This window comes from Maylandia zebra, linkage group LG7 (assembly GCF_041146795.1).
Source record: "Maylandia zebra isolate NMK-2024a linkage group LG7, Mzebra_GT3a, whole genome shotgun sequence".
NCBI classification, from domain to species: Eukaryota; Metazoa; Chordata; class Actinopteri; order Cichliformes; family Cichlidae; genus Maylandia; species Maylandia zebra.
In genome coordinates this window covers 36826123-36851373 of record NC_135173.1, presented here as the reverse complement: position 1 = coordinate 36851373, position 25251 = coordinate 36826123, and the positions used below count along the sequence as shown (strand labels likewise).

At 38.9% G+C, this 25251-nt stretch overlaps 1 protein-coding gene across 1 annotated transcript; it reads left to right on the top strand.

Annotated features, from left to right (window-relative positions):
* The first annotated feature begins 5540 nt into the window (after positions 1-5540).
* On the top strand, positions 5541-23749 carry zgc:92275 (cholesterol 7-desaturase nvd). Its single transcript, XM_004538438.5, has 7 exons — positions 5541-6029; positions 10892-11080; positions 14694-14872; positions 17634-17759; positions 17877-17996; positions 18775-18951; positions 20879-23749. Exons 1-7 carry the CDS (start codon positions 5624-5626, stop codon positions 21038-21040), a joined length of 1359 nt encoding a protein of 452 aa, XP_004538495.2. The 5' UTR covers positions 5541-5623; the 3' UTR covers positions 21041-23749.
* Positions 23750-25251: the final 1502 nt, after the last annotated feature.

Below are 25251 nucleotides of genomic sequence, written 5' to 3'. Positions count from 1 at the left end.
ATTTTATGACTTTACTTGAAAAAAGGTTGTAAGACTTGTGACTTGACTTGGACTTTTACACCAGTGACTTGGGACTTGAATTGGACTTGAACCTGTTTACTTGAAAAGACTTGATATTTTACCCAAATCTAAAATTTAACATACATATTATATAAAAAGTGTGGACCATTAATTCACTTTATTCATTCATTCTTACCACACTCCGTATGTATGTGAGCGCGAGCTGTAGCACAGCCAATCAAATTAACCAGATTTACAAAAACAAAAACGCTCGAGCCAAAAATGCTCCCAAGAGTAATTTCTTTTGGCTACATAAACTACGAAGTAGTCAACAAAAAACGAAATGCAACATGCAAAACATGCAAGAAGAGAATTACAGACGGAGATGGAACAACTTCCAACTTTGTCCGACATTTGAAGTTGCATAAAGAACGGTAGGTGCTGCCTTTTTTTGCTACGATGAGATAGCGACTTAGCTAACTTCATCTTATTAGCAAATGTTCTCCGGGCTACGTTGATGATACTGTTTGGCTTTAACAGGTATGATATGTTTGTCATGCTATTTTAAATCCGGTCCTACAAGCGCATCCAAGAATAATATGCAACTTGTTAGCTCAGAATTGGTGAGCAGGGTCCGTTTCAGAAAGTGGGTTCTGTAGCTGTACTCAGGGAAGAGAGTTTCTCTCCGTCTCCTCCCCATCATTAACCCCGTAGATTTGACCCAGTTTAGACTGACAAATATTTATTTTACCATCACATCACAATTCAAAATCACTGTTTAATTTGCAATTAGTGTATGGTCGTGTTTAACTTTTGCAAGTCTGAGCCAGGGAAATTTTTTTTTGGTTAGAAAATCTGGCCCACCTTAGTGTGTAATTGAGTAGTCCTGCTATATATGGCCTTTTTCTTCTGTCATTTATGTCAATACATGAAATAAAATACTTTGATCTTATGTTATTAGCTGTTGTTTATTTGCAAAGGTCAGTTATTCTTAACAGGGATGCTAAACATTGCTTATTAGAACTGTATGCAGAGTTTTGAGAAAAGTGTTTTAATAAATATTGTTTATATATTTTTTATTTATATTTTTATTGTCTGAAAACTATGAGGGTTTAAGTGTTAATAGTTATTTATTATTATTAGGATCAACTTAATCAATCAATCAATCAATCAATCAGTCTTTATTTATAAAGCACTTTTCATACAAAAAATGTAGCACAAAGTGCTTTACATAGTTAAAAGCAGCCCACCCCACCCTCCAACTCACTCCCCGCACTCTCATTAACATAAATGATGTGAAAACACACATATCTCCCCCCACCCCCCCACACACACGCACACTTAAAGTCAAATGCAATTCATGAATGGCTGAAATGGAATTTCTGACATGAGTCTAATTGACTATGTGCACGAGAAAATGCTAACTTACTGGTTTGAGACCGGATGTGGGGTTGTGCATTTCCGGTAGCTTTACTTTGCGGTCAATCGCTACTGCGAAGATATACTCCAAAATCATGTCCAAAACTCGAAAACGTAAAGATTGCGTTAAGTTACAAAGACCAGAAGGTGGGAACACTCACCACTGTTGTGTCATAAAAAATCTAATGATCAATTTTGACGTCTAAAGAGTTTAGATCGATCAGTTGTTTACATCACTCAACACAAGCAGAACTGCATTACTGCAGCAGAAGACACATCATCCACATTCAGAAGCACATCTCTGTATAGTGTCAGTTATTATGATTTAAACAGGCAGCATTCAAACTACAGGTGAAGAATAGTCAAACCAGATGTTTCTCCCATTATGTCGAGATCAGCTAGTCAAGTACACACCTACACAGCATGTTAACAAACCGTGAAAAAAGCCACACAAAAAATGAATGATTGCTGGTAACGGTTTCTATACATTAGTATTTACGAAGGGTATGTTGTGACTTACCTTCAAAATTACAGCGGTCCCTCGCTAATAACGCGGTTCACCTTTCACCTCGCTGTTTCACGGATTTTTTAGTGCAAGTTTGCATGCTTATTTTTTTTTTTACGTCACATTGTTTCCTGCGTCCTGATCGCTGCAGACGATCTCCTCCGTGACGTCTCTCCTGTACAGTACAGAATCGCTGCATCGATCGCTAGCGGTGTGACTGAAGTGCAGTACTGTATGTCCACAAAACGTTTTGCACCGTCAAAAAATAAAATTGGCTACTTGATTTCACCTATCCCTGGTTATTTCTAGAACATAACACCCGCGATAAACGAGGGACAGCTGAGAAATATAACATTTGAATCCCTTTTCTCTTTTTCTCTGAGGCGCGGGGGAAAAATATCGACAAGTCGATGAACATCATTTACAGATATATTGGGTAAATGCCCAAGACATCTATAGAAATGTAAATCGCCACTTGATTCATTCGCTTAACTTGTTTTGGACCGTAAACAGGGCGCAAATAGGACACCGGAAACAAAGCTCCCCACAGGAGTTTCCGCACCGGAAGTAGCATATGCTAACGTGCACATAGTCAATATGCTTACCTCCATCAGATTTGAAGAATACCAGATGAAAAAGAGGATCACAAATGAACCTTAACAGCCTTTCATATCACAGTTTATGGACACTTGTGCCGGACAGTACAGCATGACTCATCCACAGCAGAAAGCTATCACGAATGCATTATTAAGTGACTTGATTATTGGTTGCAACCTGCCCCTTTGAATTTCAACCAGCATTCACTGTGTGCTTCCCCACTGAGCAAGGTGAGGAACATGATGATGATGGTGATCATCTTGACGACCCAGAGCTCTGGCATGACTTAACCTTGAAAGATCAGGAAACAGTAGGTGCTGCTATGGCAAAGACACAGCGCCTGCAGTGTTTTGCGCACACACTTCAGCTGGTGGTGAAAGATGGTTTGTCAGAGACCAAAGTGGCATCTCCTTCACTTTCAAAGTTATCTAAGCTCAGCTCTCTACTGCACACAAGCACAACATTCAAAGATGTGTTTGAAGCTGAATTTGGTGAACAGAAAGCGATCCCTGCAGCTGTAATCACAAGATGGAATTCAACACGGAGACAAGTGAAGGCAGTTATCCAATGTGAACATCTAAAACTCTGTGCTGTTCTTGAAATGGCTGGGCACAAGGAGTTATTATTCACAACACGAGAGTGGAACCTGTTGAAGGAGATGGTGGACATCTTGAAGCCTTTTGGAGAAGCAACAGATTTGACACAAGGTGAGAAAATAGTCACGATTAGTGCTGTTGTTCCATCCGTGCTGTCCCTCAATCACCACCTTGAGAAAGTGAAGCCTCAAGTCCGTTTCCTGAAAGGTCTGGTCAGGAGCCTTCAAGCATCTTTGAACAAAAGATTTCTTGGAATCTTTATCAATGTGCGAATGGCTAGAGCAGAAGATGGGATCACTGCCCCCTTTTCAGATCCAGTGTACCTTAAAGCAGCTGCTTTGGATCCAGCATTTTCTCTGTTGTGGGTGGAACACCATGTGTTGGGCAGTGTGACATAAAGACAGAGGTGACACAGAAAGTTAAAGGTAAAGATTGAATATAGTTTATATTTTTTCTGTATTTTTTTGTCTAAAATTGTAATAAAGGCTCTTTTGCTGTTGTTAATTTGTTTTGCCAGATCTGATCCTGCAAGATGCGGCAGATCCTGCAAAGTCAGAGCAACCTGTCACTCCTGGTGAGGAACACCAAGAGGCCTGTGAAGATGGAGGACTTTTTGCTGCTTACTGTAAGAGGCAGAAGAAGGATGTGGGGAAGAGTCCAGCTCTACAGCTAAGTCACTACCTGGATATTGCTGATGGACAGAACGCCCTCTTGTTCTGGGCAATGAACATGCAGACTCTTCCTTCTCTGTTTCATGTGGCCACCAGAGTTTTGGTAGTACCTGCATGTAGTGCTCCTGTGGAGCGAGTTTTCAGCTATGGTGGCATCATTCTACGGCCTCATCATGCACAAATGACTGACAGACTTTTGGCCAATTCGGTCTTTTGGAAATGCAATGCAGAATAGTTAATAGTTAACTGAAATAGTTAAAGTGCACATTCTTGCACATTCTTGTTCATTGTTCATATATATATATATATATATATATATATATATATATATATATATATATATATATATATATATATATATATATTAGATGAGAGAGAGAGGACAAGCTAATCACACTGCACTAAATTTACTGCGATGGTTCATTGTTTTGTACATAAGGAAATCTGCTTCTGCTTTTGCATTTTTCACTGAATGTTTGTTCTGTGAATTTGTAATTTAGAGGAAGACTGTTCTTCCAGCAAAGTTTAATTGACCTGTACAAGGTGCAATTTCAGAATTTGTTTGTGCATATTTTGTAAGTTACTTGTTTCATCAGGTGATGAGATAAATACAGATTTAAAAAAAAAGAGAGAACACATGGTCTATTATTTACACCTAACATATAACTGCAACATTGTTTTTACAAAAAAGACTTGAAAGGACTTGAAATTCAAAGTTTCGGACTTGGGACTTGACTTGAAAGTTGTCTGTCTTGACTTACGACTTGACTCTGACTTGCTTGACTTTACTTGAGACTTGACTTGTGACTTGAGGATAAAGACTTGAGACTTACTTGAGACTTGCAAAACAATGACTTGGTCCCACCTCTGGAAATTTGTATTGTCAAGGCTCCCAAATATGCTATGTCATTTCGTATATTAGATGGGAATCTGTGAGGACTGAGTAGGAACAAAGGCCCACCAACCAATACTAACAAGATCTAAGTTGTCACATATAATATAATTTGTTTTCTTGTAGTTAGTTTTAACTATAGGATCAGATCAGTGATATTTTGATTAAATCTAAAATCTTTATCATAGATGATCATCTTTAAATTATTTTCCCCAAGTCTTGGCAATGAGAGAACGTGAAAAATAATTGTTCTAAATTGCATGCATCATAAACTATTTCAGTTTATTCTTTTTTCAAAAAGCTTTTCTTCAAACTAGAACTTAACTACTGTTAAGATTGTTTGTAGCGTTGGGTCTCATCACCAGTGACGCCTCACTCAGAGGGTTAACTTGACTTTTGACATGATTCTTATTACAAAGGCCACTAGAGGGCGTTTACAACACACGAGTCTAATCATGTTTCAGATAACATTGTAGAATCCTGCCAATATAACATTTAAGTATAAATAAATTATTATTAATAAAAACATATTTAATGTTAATTATAATACACTCATACACTGGCACACATCAATTTACATAACAGAGGGGGAGATACTTTGTCTCTTGTCTTGTAGTCATGAAACATACATATATATGTACATATATGTATATGTGTTCGTGTGTGTGTGTGTGTGTGTGTGTGTGTGTGTGTGTGTGTGTGTGTGTGTGTGTAATTTTCTCATCTACACGCCAAACATAAAAAAGGATTGAAGGATTTAATGTTAAACATTAGTCCTCAAGAGAGAAAGTCGATTTCACTATGAAATGGCCATCCCACTTCTGCGTTTATGTACACTGTAGTCGGCCCGGGTGTGGCTTAAAAAAAAATGTTGGTCTGTGTCCAAAGTGCCCGGTGTTCGTTATAAAGTGACCGTGACAGTCTGCAAGTTAGAGACTCAGACATGTCCAACGCGAAGGCAGCTGCCGTCATCGGGCTGGGAGTGGGTGCAATGCTTATCACACAAGGTGGAGATCCGCTGGGCTCTGTGGACAGCTGGTACCCGATATGGAGCGAAATGGGCTTACGCGGTGCCCCAGCCCGGGCCTTCTTTTGCTTCTCCGTCGGTGTTCTTTTCTTCGCTATAGGCTGGCTGTACCGGCAGCTCTTCAGTCCTCTGGAACTGCTCAGGTCGCCCGAAGACGTGGGATACGTCGAGGAGGACGGTCGCACCAAAGCGCAGGCAGCCAACGACGCCAGGCGCAGGAGGAAAATCGGGGAGCTCCCACCGGTTTACCCAAACGGCTGGTACCGAGTCCTGGACTCACACATGCTGCAGAGGGGCGAGGTCAAAAGTGTGTCTATTCTAGGTACGATGCATAGTGGTGGTTGGATCACTGCTCTTAACAGGGAATAACAGAAGAAACACAGTTACGTTACAGTATATGGTGTGCAAATGCTAAGTAAAAGAAACAAAAAGCACCAGCAGTTGTAATTAGCAAAAAATAAATAAATCAGATGCTGGTATACGGGCAGGCTGACTAGACAACGTGTTTATTATCAGAGTTGCAGCAAGTTAAAGAGTCATTTAAAGCTGTAAACTTAAAATTAGGCTATATATGTGTTCAATAAAAGTTTGGGGGATATTAAATGTGTGCTAGCAGCTTACTTTGGACTTTGGAAATTGGACAATGATGTAATGACCCTTCGTGACTGTTAAAGTTTAACTCAAAGTTTGATTGAGTGATTAGACTGAGCTTTGTAGGCTTATATGTAGGCTTATTTTTACAGGTGTTTATTCGGCTATGCATACCTTTCAACAATATCAGAAATTCCATCTGCAGGGCTTTTCCACATAATTTATGGCTGACATAATTTTAATAATGGATAGTTGTTAATGGTTAGTTATTTTTGTCAAAACTGCATTTTTGAATGAGTAAACAAATTGCTGGTTGTTTTCTGGGTGCATGGTGAAAGTGTGGGGTACAGTATGGGGTAAAGTATAAATGCACCAAATTCAGTTTGCCCCCATCATGAGGGATAAGCTGAATTTCTTTTCAAGCAGTCAGGTAAGTGTTACAAGTGCCCGACACAGAATTATTTAAACTTTCATTCTCAGGTGTGTAAAAGAATAAGTGTGATACTTATTGAAGCACAGCAAGTAACATTATTGTCAGACCTTTTAGTTGTTTGCCACCTTTCCAGCAACCCAGATGTTTGCTATCTCATCCAGGTAGGACTGTTGCCAAGACAGACGAAACAAGCTCACATTACAATATTTTTGGAATTCAGGGAATGTAAAAGCATTTCAACACGTTGGCCAGGCCTTTGTTAAGAAAACGGTTGTGCATTATGGTGCTTAGTAACATTTTTTCTTTTACACAAAGGTTCAAGCTTCACCTGCATGTTTGGTTTGAAGGCGCCTTGGAGACACAGTGTTGCCATTACTGATGTTAATTACTTCACGGCAACATTAGTGCTTTGAAATAAGAGCTAGTTTCTTCATTAATTAATGCGTTAATAATTTTCTTGATTAGAGAATTAGAGAAGAAAACTTTAATGAATGCACATTTTCTAGAGCCTTAGGTTTGTTTTATAATTGTTTTTTATCATTCTGGTAACTTGCAAGAACTCTTCATTTGAATATCTAGTGTTTATTCTTTTTCTAATCCAACACTTGTTTATTATTACATCACATTTTATTATTAAGATCTGTCTTTAATGATAAGGTTTGATGTGTGAGCACTAGCTGACCCCTTTGATCTCCTGCATCAGGTTTTTCTGTGATCAACAACAAGACGGTCTCATCACTGATGGCCTAAAGTTTATGTGTATTGATTCAACCGCTGTTGTGTTTCACTTACAGATTTGTGCTTCTCATGTTGATATGTGGTGGGACTGTTTGATCTCTTCAGAGAGTTTCTTTGAGTTTGAGTTCAAAAGGGTTTCAAAGAGCCTGTCGGGCTTTTTAGGTTTCTGTCACATAGCTTTCAGTAAATGACAAACAAACAGTGTATGAGAGGATTTCACACCTGGAAAAGATATCCACCGGTAAAAAGTGAGACTTGCTCTTGTGGATTCAGCTCACAGTTGTAAATAACAGTCATCTTTTCATCAATTGCTCTTTAAGTGAGTTACACAAGTTAGCAACATACTGTAATCCTGTGTTCCTGCCCTGTCTGCAACACCCTTCATAAAGGAAAAGCAAACATCATCGAACAACAGTTGAGTTAGGCTGTTGTGCTACAAAAGTCTCCACCAACTGACTTCACCAAATACAACCTTTCACGTCAGTATACATTTTATTGGATCTTACAATCAGAGTTAGCAAAGCAATCTACTGGTCTTCACATCAAGGTGGAGCTGTAGTTTATTAATGCAATCTTCATTAATGTTCGTGGAGACCTTTTCATTTGTTTGTTCGTTCTGTATTTATAGAACGACTCATTTACTAGATCATTGCATTTTTAGATTTGTATGAGGGTTTGGCATTGTAGAAATACACCGTGCTCAAGGGCTAGGTATGTCCCAGGCCTGCGTGAGTGTGAAGGCAGGCGGACTGAGATGAACAAAAGAAAGCTATTTATTAAAGGCTGATGGCAGGATTGAACAAATGCAAAACACAGAGTACAAAGGAAACTGAAAACTACAACAACTTGAAACCTAAACGTGGAAACACACTAAGGCCAAGAAAACAATGAAGCTAGGAAACAAAGAGGGAGGAATAAAGCTGGAATCTCATATTTAAATGAGATTCAGATTTATTTCTCCCTCTAGAAACTAGAAAGTAAAAAAAAAAAATCAGCACCATAACAAAGCCACGTTATAGCAGCTACTATTTTCATTTCACGCCAATTTGAAACACCACCTGATATCAACCACCACAGACATTTTATACATTCCAATGCTGTCTGCTGTGATTTAACTAATCCCCTTACATCTGTTATATTTATCCTTTGTAAACATGTTTTATCAGAAGAGAGTGTCGCCTCTAGTTGAACTGCACCCAAAAGTGAACTGACATCATAGTTTCTATGACTGGCACTCTGTATATGTTTATGGGACTAGTAACTAAAAGGGATACCATAACACCAATATCAGAAATGATCAAACACGTTGTGACTGTGCAATTATTTTTTAACCCTGTCCATAACAGAGAATCACGTTACAAACTACAAGATGCATTTCCATCGCATTAGCTTGTATTGCTAGAATACTTAAATCCCAAGTCAATTTGCTGAACCAACTTAAATGCATTGCATTGCTAAAAAGATCATTAGAATTAATCCAGGTAAAGCACAAATTTGAAAAAGTTGTTGCACAAAAACAAAACGAAAATAACTGAGTTGAATGGCATTCCTTCAAAAAAGGGAATGAACTTTTATGTTTCACTGGAAAATACATCAAAACAATCATGACAGTTGAAAATAAAAATAAAACATTTTAAACTGTATAGTATAGTAAAAAAAGGCAATATTTTTAAAAACAGTATTTTGAAAAATTTTTGTTTTGAAAACACACATTGAAAGCTCACATGTCATAAGGAGCTCCATATTTTGATATTTGAATGATATAACTATAGCTTCAGATATGCTGATTCCCTAAAGCTGCCTTGAGGTTTATTTTGAAAATATTTCATTTCATTTGATTAACTGGGTGCCTTTATTTCGAAAAACAAACAACAACAACCAACACTATCTGGTACATTTAAATCATCTTTAAAAAACAAAAACACATTTTTTTCATGTCTATAACATAAGAAAAAGAAGCAATTGCAAGGTTTGCAAACATAAAGATATCAAAAAGCTGGAGGTAACGAGTGAAAGAGGCTTTGAAGAGAATTTGGAAAGTATATATGCTAAAAAAAGATAAGCAATTGAAAGGTTTTGTAGCTAAAAGTTTTCTCAAGTAGATGCATGTTGACTGATTGGTTTTTCTACACGTTGGGAATCTTACTGTGAGTACAAGTGTGGCAGGTTATTAGACCTCCTACACACTGCAAGTGTGATGCAGAGCAGTGGTTGCCAATTTGAGAAGTTGCCAGAAACCCACCAGGGTGTGTCAGCATGTTGGAAAACATAATAAGAAGCATACAGATTGTTTTTCTCTAGATAACATACACATTTCTCTACCCATAATTCACACTGGATATATTTTATTTTTCTAACTTCTCTTTTCCGCTTTCTTCCTCACTATATCTTCTAGGTTCAGTTCTCCCTGTAGCCCCTGACATTTTACTCCCCCAAATTCTTTTGACCCAAAAAAAGATTGGTACCCATTCAGGATCTGCATCCTGCTGTGTCTCCCTCCTAACTTTTCTCTGCAGTAATGCATTCACATATTAAATTCTGCTGAGTGTGTCTTTTCCACCGTGCAGTTCTCTGTAGTGTCGTTAAATTCTGCTCTCCCAACAGTCTGGGGGCAGCAGTGCAGTGCTGTGTCACCCTTCATCTGGATTATTTGGTGTCTCAGATTCTTTTAGTACCCTGACTAATCACTAGTAGAGCTTGCTCAGCTGTCACTCTATACTACAGTTGCTCAGCTTGCACCAACCTGAGTGCTGTCTGAGCACGACAGATCGAAAGCTCAGCTAAAAATCCAGCAAAGACAGTAGGAAGAGATCTTCTGATCTTGTGTCAATTTAGACATGCACCACAGGAAGCACTTTCCAAGAAGACCTCCACTAGGAACGCCATTTGACCATAATAGGTGTGCACCGTTCCATTTAAAATTTTGTGCCGCAGTAATTCTGATGCAACTGCATTTGATTTTGTTTCAACAAACAAAATAAAGCTCATCAGAATCATTTCAAAGATCATACAAATCTTCTATGGGTGGCATTAATTGTTAATGGAATAATTTAAGAAACACAAAGTTGTGCATTATAAAATGTAAAATCTGGCATAATAATTACTAATTCTGTGTATGGGTTGGGTTGTTTCTTGGAAAATTTGTGTGTTTCTTCGTTAATAAGTGCTGTCTATAATTAGCTATATTGCTCCAAGTAGGGCACTAAGGAACATACTAAGAAGCGGGGAAAAGGGAATATGCTGCAAAGAATGCACGTTTGTTTTTCCTTTCTCTTGAACTGTACAATAAATATGCAAACACTGGTCTGGTTTGGATAAAACTGTACAAAAACTACAGTTTGCACAGTACTGTTATCCACTATGGCCCATTAGTGACAGTTCACAAACCCAGTATTAAAACCTTTCTCTGCTTATAATCATAGGTGAGCAGGTGGCAGTGTTTCGGGGCCACGATGGAAAGGCCTATGTGGTGGATGCCTACTGCCCTCACCTGGGTGCCAACCTTGCTGTGGGTGGACGGGTGTTTGGGAACTGCATCGAGTGTCCATTTCATGGATGGCAGTTTCAGGGGGATAATGGTGTATGTGTGAAGATTCCCTATGCAGAAAAAGGTATTATAATATTGTTATGTCACAGTTCTAAGTAACCTTGAATGTTTGGATAATATGCTCGCTAAGAAACAAAAATCACTATTTTAGAAAACCTACATAAAGAAAGCAAGTTACTGAACATTTCATTGCGATTTGTAATGAGAAGACATTTAAAGCCTTCATAAATATTAGGTCCAAATCTGAAACTGATGGCAGTTTAATCTTCAGATGTGCATGAATATGCTTAGCCAATGGCTTAAAATATTATATAAACTTAGAAGTAAACAGACCAGGGTCAGATGTTATTGGTCAGTTATTAGTTATTGGATTGGATTGGTTATGATTATTGGTTATTGGATGTTATTGGTCAGATGTTAACTGACATGGGTGTAGGGCTGCTCGATTATGGCAAAAATGATAATCACGATTATTTTCACTGAAATTGAGATCACGATTATTTGACGATATTTATTTCGTCCGCCAGAGCTTATATTATTTTTTTACATGCTGTAGTGCCATTTGTGGGAGCATTTCAAGTTGCTATACATCAATACAACTGTTATAGCCCATATTTTAAAAATGTGTATGCATTAAGTCCATAGTAATTACATTAATTGCAAAAAAGTGCAATAAACTACAAAAAAATTGAAAATCGTTTTTGTTTTTACATATATTTCTACTTGGAGAAATTTAAGAGGCTTATCCCTCAAAACTTTAAATACAAAAAATTTGCAAAAAATAGTTTACAACAACAGGAAATTTATTTTGAGTGTCTTCATAGTTTTATTTTTGGAGATACAGCAATTTTTATATACTGCAGGAAAAACAAAAAAACAATCCTATGATGCAAATTTGCAAAGAATGTGCATGTGCATCAAAATAAACTATTTCCAGCAGTGCAATTCGAGTTCTAAGGCCTACAAGTAAAAAACTACATTTTCCGCAAAAACGACGTCACTTGCGATAGTTCGCGTTGGCGTCTTGTTCAATGTGGGAAGTTCATGATCAGATCGTCAAAGCGTGTTTCTGGAATATTATGTTTTTGTTCCTGCAAGCTCTTTTTATGCAATTTTTGCAAAGCTATATGTGGAAGGAAACCGTGACCGAGGACAAGCTGATGGCATAAGAAGTACGTACAACTCCTCTGGTTTCATATGGAAAAAAATTTATTGTGCTAGCTTAGCGTTCAGGTTCTACAGGGATTTAAAAATAGTTACACAAAATGAGCATGCTGCTCTGACCGGCTTTAAAGGTTTAACAATAACAATGTATTGAATAATGACTTTAAAAAATAATATAAAATAGTGTGCAAATACTGATAACAGCGCAAATGTTTGCAATATAAGAAATAAATGAAAAATGTGAACTTTGCAGTGTTGCTCTGTGGTGCAGCTACGACACCATAGCAAAGTTTACACACTGTGTCTACTTGATCCACGTCTGACTCCGCGAAGCCATAATGTTTCCACACCACTTAAGTTTTTTTTTTTTACCTCTCTTTTCAACCAACGGCAGTCACTCTCCTCTCCAAATAACTTCTGCTTAGCTTTCCGAGCTTCCCTCGGGTCCTCTTAATTGTTGTGACGCGTGTTCGAAATGCAGAGCAGTGCGCTTGATTTGCCACATGGAGCAGCGCGAGAGTAAAGCATGAGGGAGGGGCTAATAATCGGCTCAGTCATTTTTAATGATCGTTGAAAGCCCAGATCGTAATAGTGATTAAAATTCGATTAATTGAGCAGCCCTACATGGGTGTACAGAATAGAGTAAATCCTGATTAACCCTCTACTGCATAGCGTTGCCCTGAGGCAACAAACCACATTTACATGCCTTACGGTGGCCCTTCAAAAAAAAAAAACAACTTTTTTTTTTCAAACAATGCTACCAGGCACATCTCTTTCCAAGAAAATGATGAGTTGAAGGAGGTGTGACTTTGATTTGGGGGGGTAGGGCCCCTTTCTGCAAGCTGCACTACATGAGAGACATCTCCATTAGGAGGCAAGATAAAGATCACTATTTTACATGTTTATAGTGAAATAAATGTATATTAAAATATACTTGTATGTGCATGAATATGTTAAGAAGCATATTTGATTGTTTGTTCTATTTTTTTAAATCTATTTATACTGTAAAACTGTTCATTTTCATTCGTTGCCTCAAGGCAACACTGCGCAGTTAGCCCAATTTTTTTCAGGCAATATAATGCATTTGGATATGTGTGTAGAGATGTGTTTGTGTGCATTTATATGATCATAGTCAATGTTTTTTACTTTACAATCTACTCATAATTACAGGACATGGATGTAAAAACTTTTTATGCAAGGAAACCAAGGGAATGTGCACTTTCTGTCCTCAGAAAGTGAGGACAGTGAGCTTTCAGGGAGTGACAGTGAAGTAGAGGAGTGGATCCCTGAATGAGGTTTGAGGGACACTTAGGAGCTCAGGGGTCAGTGGTCAGTTGGTAAAGTAACTGTCTGTGTGTGTGTTAGTGCCCACATAGTAAGCAGGTCTGGCCAGGATCTGGTATCAAGCCGGCACTTTGAGTAATCTGGGAGAGTAGAAAAGCGCTACATAAAAATCAGTCCATTCACTATCTGAACAGAGTTTCGGCATGTTACTTTTGCACTGTTTTGCATGTTCTGGCACATGTTGTTATTGCATGGCTTGATTAAGGTACACATTATGCTGACATCTGGGGCCAGAGCTGAAACCGTTCTGGGCCAGCACAGGGCCAGCAGTGTGTCTACAACTGGCCCGTGGCTGCACATCACCTACAGATGGCCCACATACCGCAATGAATAACGGCCCTTTGGTGGCCCAGATCAGGTTTGCCAGAGGTAATCCACACATGGGCCAGCACAGAACGACCAGGGTGTCTGAAACTGGCCTTGTGCTGGCCCATGTGTGGGCCACCTCTGGCAAACTAGGTCTGGGCCACCAAAGGGCCGTCATTCTTTGCGGTATGTGGGCCATGTGTAAGCATATTGTGTGGGCCTGATCCCTGCCATACCAATATTGCTGTGTGGGTGTCAGTGTGTGTGGTCATGTATTACTTATTGTTGTGGGGACACAAATTTGTTTACACACTCATATTGTGAGGTCTCGCCTACTTTATGGGGACAAATTGCAAGGTAAATCATTCAATTTTAGGGTGAAGGCTTGAGTCAGGGTTAGGGTAAGGTTCAGGCAGGGACTTGTGATGGGTAGAGTCAGGATAAGTGTCCAGGAAATTAATGTAAGTTAATGTAACGTCCCCAAAAGTGATGGAAACACAACGTGTGTGCGCGCGCGCACGTGCATGGGGTTAGGGTCAAATGTTGGATGTATTTTGGTGTTTTATTGTTTTGTGAAATGTTTACATTGTTTATTTATGTGTTCATCCTTGTTGTACTAATACAACTTATTATAGAATAACTTGGCATTTTACTACCTTTGTTGCACAGTGTTGCCTTGAAGCAACAAACTAATATCTGTTTAGGGGGGGGCAGGGTGTCAAATTTTATGATTGATATATTATTAGGGATCCTAAAGCTCCCCCAAAATAGGGAGACATATTTTTTTCCCCCAAAATTAAAAAGTCATGCAGTAGAGGGTTAAAGGGGTTGTGATTTAGTCTGGGGTTTCATTTGTCCATCAGTGCCTGATTTTGCCAGCGTGCGCAGCTGGCCCAGCTGTGAGGTCAACAAGCAAATCTTGGTTTGGTTTCACTGTGATGGAGAAGGACCTCAGTGGATCGTCCCTGAGCAGCCGGAGATCACAAATGATGAGTGGGTCTATCGGGGAAGAACTGAGCATTTTATTAATGCTCATATACAGGTATGGTTCATACATCTGAGTGGAAATGTATGGAAACTTGTATCTTCTCTTGTATCTTCTCTGTTTGTCACCTATTAGAGATAGGTGACAAAAAGATATAAAGATATTAAAAATATAATGACATAATGTTTTTCAGTGGCAGAAGCAAGCTTCCATAAGGAATTCCAAGTCACTCTATAAATAAAATGTATGTTGTGACAAAAAACTAATCTATCTTCTAATGATTTGTATGTCAGTAGTGTACACTGTCTTTAGGGTAGTGTTTCTATATCCATCCGTACATCAGTTACCTTCAATTTAGCATCAGTTTCCTTTTCATGGTCACTCCTCACACACTGCAATGAACCATGCATTGTTGATATTTATTCAGATTGGTTCTGATCAGAAGCAAAGCTACAAGCTTTTCATCTCCCTAAAACAACACTTGTGCTAATACTAAGATATCTCTAGAGTATACTAAGGTGTCACGATCCTGGGTCTTATGACCCAGCGTTTTGGGTTTTAGTTCATTTTGATGTTTATAGTGTATGTTTAAGCTCATTAGGTTTTCTATGTTCATTTGCTTATTATATTCCCCTTGTGTTTTCAACCCTTGTGTTAAGTCTCCCTTATCCTTTATGTGTTTCACGTCTGTTTCTTATGTTGTTAAGTTCATGTAGTCATGTCAGTGTTTCATTGTTTCCTATTTTATTTTGAAAGAGGTCCTGTGCTTCTGTGTTTTGTTTTACTCTTCCCCTGTGGCGTCATTATGTCTACTGTGCCTTTCTGTCCCATGTTTCACGTCTCTATGGCTGTGTCCCAATTCAGGGTCTGCACGCTTGAAGTACGCGCACTACGCGTACTACGTACAGTGCGTACTATAAGTACGAGTAGTGCGGAAGTGAGAGGCTTGTGAAATGGGACGGTCTGGCCTTCGTTGCGCTGTTCAGGTTGCCTAGCAACCATGATACTAACCGCAAGAAACGCAAGATAGTATGACATAAATGAAGGAGAAAAAATGTTTTGTTGGTGATTCATTTTTGTCATGACATAACTTTGATTAGTTGAGTATCTGAGGCTGAGACCACGGGACTGTAAAACATGATTGTTGGGCTTCATTTCTGTACTGAACAGTCAGTTCAAGAGTAGTTAGTAAATAACAATTAGCTCTTGTTGTTCATGAGACTAAAGTCATCTCACTGTGGTAATGTAAATATAATATGACCAATATTATAGTATTGTCACATTATTATGATAAAAAAAAAAACACCCAGCACGCCCCTGCGGGCGGTTTATCCTTCAAGCTCGGGTCCTCTACCAGAGGCCTGGGAGCTTGAGGGTCCTGCGCAGTATCTTAGCTGTTCCCAGGACTGCGCTCTTCTGGACAGAGATCTCCGATGTTTTTCCCGGGATCTGCTGGAGCCACTCGCCTAGCTTGGGAGTCACCGCACCTAGTGCTCCGATTACCACGGGGACCACCGTTACCTTCACCCTCCACATCCTCTCGAGCTCTTCTCTGAGCCCTTGGTATTTCTCCAGCTTCTCGTGTTCCTTCTTCCTGATATTGCTGTCATTGGGAACCGCTACATTGATCACTACGGCCGTCTTCTTCTGTTTGTCTACCACCACTATGTCCGGTTGGTTAGCCACCACCATTTTGTCCGTCTGTATCTGGAAGTCCCACAGGATCTTAGCTCGGTCATTCTCCACCACCCTTGGGGGCATCTCCCATTTTGACCTCGGGACTTCTAGGTTATACTCGGCATATATATATATGTATATATATATATATATATATATATATATATATATATATATATATATATATATATAGAGGCTGAAAGTACAAACATCACTAATGTCACATAACTTTGCCGACATGTGGGCAACAGCAATGTTTTAATGTTCTTCGTTATTAAACATTCGCACATAAATAAGTGACGTCATATTGAGTACTTACTATTGACAGTTCACTCTTAGGCCGCTCCCTTCTGCCGTATTTTGCGGCAAAATTATCCACACCCACCGCCGCGCTATGAATTGTGGGATATATGGGACCACGAAGCGTGCACCGGACCACACTTGATATTTGGGGAAATCGACGGCGCATTTGAAGTATGCATTTGAAGTACACTTCGAATTGGGACAGCCGTCATTGCGTGGCGGTGACGTAATCACACTTAAAATGCGTACTTCAAGCGTGCAGACCCTGAATTGGGACACAGCCGTTGTTCTGTCTCCACAGTCGGCTAAGTTTACATGTTTTGAGTTCAGTCAGTGTGTTTCCTTTTTTACTTTTACAGTCTGTCCTATGTTAATGTTTCTAGTTTTGCTTCCCTTGTCTCATCCTGCGTAATTACTCCCAGCTGTGCTCTCCTCCTGTGGCTCATTATTTAAGCCCTGTGTTGTGTCAGTGTTACGTACTCCATCATAGCTGTGTTAGTCGCCCTGTGTTTTCATGTATGATTTAGTTGTAGTTTTCCCAATTTCTATTTGTTCTTTGTTTCCTTTCCAAGCCTGCAATAAAGCAGTGTTTTGAGTTCATTTTTGTCTCAGTGAGTTTTGCATTTGGGTCCTTCTCTTGCCTGCACACAGCCAAAACATGACAGCAAGGCATTTATGCATTTCATGCAGTATAGTCAATACATGTTCTTTCTTGCAATCTTTGAATATATTTAAGGGACTTTACATGTATCTTAGAAATCAACAGACAGAAACAATATACCACATGCTAGCATTTTATTTTTTTTGCTAATAACTAGTTGTCTTCTCTTCTGTGTAGGAGATTCCAGAAAATGCAGCGGACATAGCTCACTTGTCGCACCTTCACACTCCAAGCATGCTCAGTGGAGCAGATCTACGTTACACCAATAGCAAAATCTGGGAATTTGTGCAACATGACTGGAAGGTAAACTGGAAACACTAAACTAAATTTGATGTTCCCGTTATCCACTAAGGTGAATATGTTCGCTGTTATACCTGCAACTTTTGATTTTGACACTGTTTTTCACTGTGTGTCTTGAAGGTTGACTGGAAACCAGAGTCAGAGCCTAACAAGCATTGTTCTCAGATGTTTGTGAAACATGCACTTAGAGTGTTTGGATGCCACTGGCCTCTTCTGGATGTTTCTGTTGTGGCGAGACAGGTACAGTACACCAGGAATGCCATTTTTTAAACAATTCCCTATGATTGATTGTACATTAAACTGGCACAAATCACTGGTCTTGTCTATAAATTTTATTCAAACTAGATATAACCAAAATAAATCATGCTAGATCTGTAAGCGTCCTTTTAAATTGGATGAGAAGTACATTTCAACAATAAACATTATGTTTCACAGTGCAGTAACAGTACAGTTTGCTGTCGGCATTGTAACAAAACCGGGTTTGACAAAGCTTCCTGTAATCTCTAATGTCGAACATCACTGGCCTGATCAGCCTGAGAAAAATGGTCGTTTTTGCTTAAGCAAAAAACACAGCACAGTGTGACTTTTTGCCTTGCTGCGTGAGTAAAAAAATGATATGCAAGTGTAGCCTGAAACCACTAATTTCCCTAGGTTAACCACAAGGCTGCAGAGGGAGCTGGATCATTTACACGCAACACAAATGTTGGAAGCAGGATATGTTTACTGTGGCCAGCAGTGGGAGATCGGCAGCAATATAATATGAGAGGCAGGCATTATTGAGCTTAACCATGCATGTAAATGTGTTTTTCAAGCATTAATTTCTCATGAACAGACTGATGCTTTTTTGGCATTTAATTATCTGGAAATAAGGCTTGATGTTAAATGATGCAAAATACATTTTTACTACAGTAACTGCTAGTGAATCTGACTAAATGAATGAACCCTAAGTGTATAGATATGCTTATCAGGAAAAGTTGAAAACTTTAAATTGTGCTAATATTACATGTTTATCTTTCAGGTTGGCCCAGGAATAGTATTTCTGCTGTTTGACCAAACTTTCTTGGGCCGGGGTGTAATCATGCATTGTGTGACTCCTGTGGAGCCTCTGTTGCAGTGTGTCACTCACACCATTTTCTATCAGTCTAATATCCCACCTGTGGTGCCCAAGTTCATCCTCAAAGTGGAATGCATTCAGGTGCAGTACCATTATCTTTTATGATAACTATAACACAGGCTTGTTTACATATAATTTATGCTGCCATCATTTGACCCTTATCTATCTATCTGATAAATGGATTGGCTCTTATATGGCACTTTTCTGTTGTACTTGAGAACTCATTGAGGCTCATTTGCCCTTTAACACAAGCACTTGTTTCTATGTCAAAGTTCTTTCTATCTTACATTCATACTCCAATGAACACATCAGGAATAACATAGGTTTTAGCATTTTACTTTGGCAGGCAGACTGGAGCAACCAGGGATTCAACCACCAACCTTACAAATAGTAGATGAACTGCTCTAACTCACTAAGTTTAAGGCAGTATCATATAATGGCTTTTGCTGAAAGGCAAGCAAAGAAGATGATCCCCTCCCCCAAAATAGACACAAAACAAAACAGATCCAACACTGTTCCACTAACATGACAGATTGGAGCTGATTAAAACATATAGGATTTTTAATGATTTTGTCCTGGATGACTTTTATTATCTTCTATATCTTGCTGCACTGAGCCTTAATATCTTCAACTTTCCTCTACGTCACACATGTTAGCCAAAGTGATAAGAGACAACTTACCTGCACTTTGATTGCTTAGTAGCAAATGTTCCCTCTTGTTTTCACATGTGTGTGGACATGTGTATAATAATGTATAAGAACTAATAACTGATCTCACATCAGTGAAATGCAGCTCCTATCTCAGCTTCCCCAGCTGCAGTCTTTGATACTGGGTTACAAATCCCCCTGTGAAAATGACAGAAACTATATTTAAGTTGAGCTTCCAGAGACAGTAGGTACTTTTGGCCAAAAGATGGCAGTAACTTACAGGATGGATGCAAACAAGGAACGATTCTTTATAGGACCAAATACTAAATTGTAAGGTGAGAGATCGCTTTCCTTTTAGTTCACTTTTATTGTCCATTTTCTAGATTTCACTTGGCAAGCACTGCTTGCCTTGCATGCCCCACTTACTCTCATCTAACACCCATAGTTTGTTCAAACAAGGGTTTCCCCCCCATCTTTTAGTCAATGGGTGGGCTATTATTCACTGGTTTGTTCCATCACATTTAAACTTTTGTTGTTTATCTTTCATTTCATATATCAAAACTGCAATTTATTGCTATTTATTAGTGAGATATACCCCAGTGCTGCTCTAACTTGGAGAGATCACTGTGCACATTAACCTCCCACTCTGCCTTTGATTAAATTCAGCCTCCACATTATCACGAGAAGTAACACCACAGTCACGGATAAGGTGTGAATAATCCTCATTAAACCTGATAATTAGCTTGGTGATAAAGACACATAGTTGCACTTTAACAAGAAATAATAGTAGGCTCAAAATACTTTGGGAAAAGTTGTCTGGTTCTTAAAATGTCTAGACTTGTCCTCCATTAAGATTTTCTAAAAATATTCAGACAAAATACTTTGATTAGCTAGATACATAGTTTAATTAAAAACAAACACAAGATAAAGGAAGATGATTGCACAGTTTCATGTTCCAAGCTTATGTTTTTAGATTAAATTTTTTTTTCTCCACTTGGTATTGACAGCAGTGGAAGGGCGTTCTCACTGAAATGTCAGCAGCTGACGGAGTTACTATGGAGTGACATTTAATGAGCAGCACTTCACAAAGAAACCCCTGCTGATAAAGTATTGTAATTTAATGCAAAAAGACACCAGTATAGTTTTCATTATTTAATTCTTGTTATACTTCAGTGAAAATCTGTTCCTTTACAAATTGTATTCAGCTGGGCTGCTTCATTATCATCAAGGACAAGTTGGATATTGTTAAAAATAAAAATGTTTGAAGTAGGCTTAAAACTTTTACTGTATAAAAATCTTATAATTATGTTTGATATTTAGTGCTGTCCCGTGACTCTCTCTTGTTTTTGTTTTGTCTTCAGTTTGAGCGTGATGTGATGATCTGGAACAATAAGAAGTATGTCTCCAAGCCTCTTCTTGTAAAGGAAGATTCAGCCATCCAAAAACACAGGCGCTGGTTCAGTCAGTTCTACAGTGAGAACAGCCCACGGCTGCAGTACCAGCGTGACAAGTTGGACTTTTGACCTCCCCGAACCACAAGAGGAGATTTAAGCAGAGATTATCAGGTCAGAGTACATTAATCTGACGCTTTGGACGAAGGCGTTCACCAATCATTTGTATTTGTTGCTGATGAAAAGGGGAGCCAAGAAGCCTGGCAAGTTTAAGCAATTTAGATATGCATTTTTTTGTAAAGGACTCAAACCTTGTCTTGTTAAAGACCTCTTTTTGGGGTATTTTTGATGTGTGTAATTTTACTTTCCAGCCTTATAAAATGCCTGAAGTGCCACTGAGATTTCACAAACATCTAAACAACCAATACCCTGACACCAGAAATCCCCTATTGACTGTTTGATTGTCAAAACTGTTTTACTCTGCACCAGGCCAACTATCTATAACATAAACTGTGAAACATATACATAGATATCCCAATATTTGCTCTTGACTAAGGGACTTTCTCTGTTTTGTTGTTTTTTAGTCTGCCTGTAGTTTGAGATCATAGGAAAGGCTTCCTTCTTCTGCCTCAGAATGCAGTTATTACTTCTTCTCCCCTGTTATGCTCTTATGCCTCACACTGTAAATTTACATCTTTAATGTGTACTCAACCTTGGCTGTGTTTGACCTGCAGGTGTAAGAGCAGGCGTGTTTGTTTTTTAAATGATTTCTCAGGTTACTCAGCAGCCAGCTGACAACAGTCTCTTTGTTTCAGTGGTGTGACACGACAACTTAAAAGGACCATGCAACAATTTTTAAGTCTTATTTTATTTTATTTTATTTTTCAACCAAGAGGAAGCCTCTGAAGTTGGAGACGAAGGCAATGCAATGTGTCAACAACTGCAATACCTCTAGTGGCCACTTGAGGCTGGCTCCAAACATAATTCAATCCCTACAGACTCCTGTGTTGAAACCTTGTTTACAGCCTGATTAAAAAAAAAAAAAAGGTTTCTGCCTTTATTTTGTAGCACTTTAAGGTGTGTGCATTACACCTGTGTTGTCCATAGAAGCAACTTGCTAACCAACCTTGCTAGCATTAGCATTAAACTGAACTATCAGAGGTTCGATGAGATGACTCGAATTAGCTAAGGTGAAGCCAGGTAGACATCTAGCAGTTATGGTCACCTGTGTTCGCATAACATTAAGCCTCAGAACAAAAATATTTGCACCCTCCATACAGTTGTCATTAAGATGAATATTTGATAGAGACCAAAATAAAATTTAGCAACAGGCCAAAAGTATGTGTCATAAATCCAGGCATTTTAGCTTCAATGTCTATGGGAATCTATTTATTTTTGGAGCTCAGAATTGCAGGTTTTTACATTTTGTTCTACATTTCTTTGTCTTGGAAGCTGCTGCTTGAAAACAAATCAGTTTTTGGTCTGTGTGCTATTTCCCTTCAAAACAACACTACTTGCTCTGGCTACATATTTGCACAGTTTTCCAAGGTACTGCTTGTCCTGCTTAGTAGGACCCATGTCATCATCTGCTTGTTGGTTGTATGGCTACAAATGATTCTTTATGACTCCAGTTTTGTGAAATATTATGTCATTCATATGATGACTTGGTTCCCATAAACATCTGAGAAAACCTTACACCTACTAAATGCTCGTGCCAGAACTGCTGCTTGTTGTTTATTCCTGGACAGTTAGCATGCAGTCATTTTTTTCAGTGAGAGAGAAGAGGACAACAAACAGCTGTTAGACAAACACACGGAGGTGAAATGGAGCTCTGCAAGCAGCTCTGACCTTTTCCACCTACATGTGCTCATGTGATTCTTTGTTGATATGCAAATCATGATTATAGCAGGCATTGAAATATTCATTGTTTTTTTTTAAGAAAATAATTGTTCATATATATAATGCATTGCAAATGATGAAGTGATCATATCGGTGTGATTTGATAATTGCAATTTATAATGCACTGTCACAAATGCTTGCTGCTGCACATTTGTTTTAATGTGATAAGACACTGATGCTCAATTAAATTTAGGATATTTTTTAAGATTGTGAAAGCAGATAGCTCTAATACATAGAATGCTAATATTTATACTTATATTATATTATTATTATTATATTATATAGAATATTACACTTGGGTGTTTAATTAATCTGGGCATATGTTCCCAATGTAATCACTGATGACTGCAGTACTGTGAGGAGTCTTTACTACACACTATGGTGTTTAACTGTATAAAGGTTATAATAATGTCTTATTGCATTTGCCGATGTGGCTTTCTGCACTTTTAATTTCTGTTGGATTGCATTAGATGAGAGAAGACACATTTCAAAGCAAACAAGCAGCAATGTTAAAGCACAATAGTTGTTAAAATATCAGATAAACTGCTTCCTACCTTCTCAGTTTTAACATGTGCTTTGTGCCTGTCTAATCTGCAGATGTGATGTTTGTATAAATATGAAACTCATGCATTTGTGAACCGGCAAAAGCTTTCAGTTGCAGTGAATATGTTAGTATGTTAAATTGAGCATAATGCTGAAATGTTCACTGTTCTTCTTGGCCAGTGGCACTTCTCTGAGGTGCACATTATTTCTTAGCACTCCTTATCTGCGAATGTACTTTTCTTATCTCAGTTAGAGGTGGGAAAACTGTGTTGCTCTCCTTATACTAAAGCATTACATCAGTACTTGGCCCGCTTAGTGCAGGAAGAAAGTAGACTTGCCATAGTCGACTTTGTGCTAGAGCTGTGTTGCCTGTATTAAAATCTTATTAATGAAGGATGGCTGAAGCAAAAGTGTTTGACACTGAGGAGGAAGGTGTTATTACACTGGAAGAAGATCAACAGTCATCTACAGAGGAAGCTTATTTCAGAGAAGTATACAAATCCAACGGAGAAAAAACAGAAGATGTAAGCGACTCAGTGATAAAGCCTCTGCTTGGGTACAAACATCAGGACAGCAGTGACAAGAATCACAAAGCAGGCGCACAAACAGCGACAGATGGGACTGACCAAAAGACATCTGTTCCACAAGAGCTGGAATTGGCTGGCAGGGATCAGCCAGGCTGCAGTGAAAGTGTCAGGAGTTTGTGCAGTGACAGCAGTCGGCACGAGTGCCCCATCTGCAGCGAGCTGTTCGACTCGCGCGGCGATCACAGTGTCACCTTACTCAACTGCAACCACAAAATATGTCACCGCTGTACAGATGCCATCATGAGCCGGGCCAAGGACACCAGCCGGCTTCAGTGCCCCTTCTGTCGACAGACCACCCCTTTCCCTGAGTGGGAGATTTGGAGACTTCAGGAGGAGTCTTACAGTCACGGCACATATGAACCCGGACCGGCCCTCAGCATCAGTTCAGGTCCTGAACTTCAGCCTGCGCCAGCACCACTGTTATGTTGTTTCACTCTGGAGAGGCAGCTGGAGGCTGACACATGCAGAAATATATGCGGATACTGCTGTAACCCTTCCTGTCTGGTTGAAGTACTGAGAGCCAGGTACTTCCTGTGCTTCCTGCTCCTCCTACTGGTAATTCTGGGCTGTTTTCTGTACATGGTCCTCCCACTTAAAATGCTGTCCATATTTTAGATGAATGAGTTTTCCCACATTAACGAGGGAGCATGGACATTTATCTTTTCTTCTCCAGATTTCAGATGTCACCTGTTCCTGTTGATTGATAAACCTCACTTATTGTCTTCAAATTCATGGTGCACAGCTCTTTATTCTAAATAGATTTCCAATTTATAGATGGCACAAGTTCACTTGACTCCTAAATAATGTCAACTGGAGGTCTGCATGAAGAATTACGTTTTACCACTGTAATAGTTCATCTCAGCTTGTCAACCTCCTGACTCTTGTTTTCTTTGAAGAGTGACACAGCTTTGCAGGATTTGGTGCTACAGATAACAGAGGTTTGACTTTGAATCAAAACTCCTATCTTATCTTTCTGGGTCTCATATTGACCTATTTCTCATTACAACATCTAGGATGTTCTGTGCTGTTACTGCTGCATATTATTAGCAACAAAAAACCCAGCTTGATCTCCTTTCCAACTGCACATGAAGGAAACCTGTCCCTACAATTTAAGCCTGTTTTTCTTTTCTTTTTATTATTATGCTTTGTAGTAGATGTACTTGCACTCAAAGATTTGTTTCTATGTATCTGTGGAAAATGTGTGTATTATCTTGATTTTTCAAGTGAACTGTTAAAAAACAAAATAAAACCTTGCAGCAGTCGGTGTTTCAAACATCAGTTGTGATGTGCAAAAGTTTGTCCACCCAACTTTGT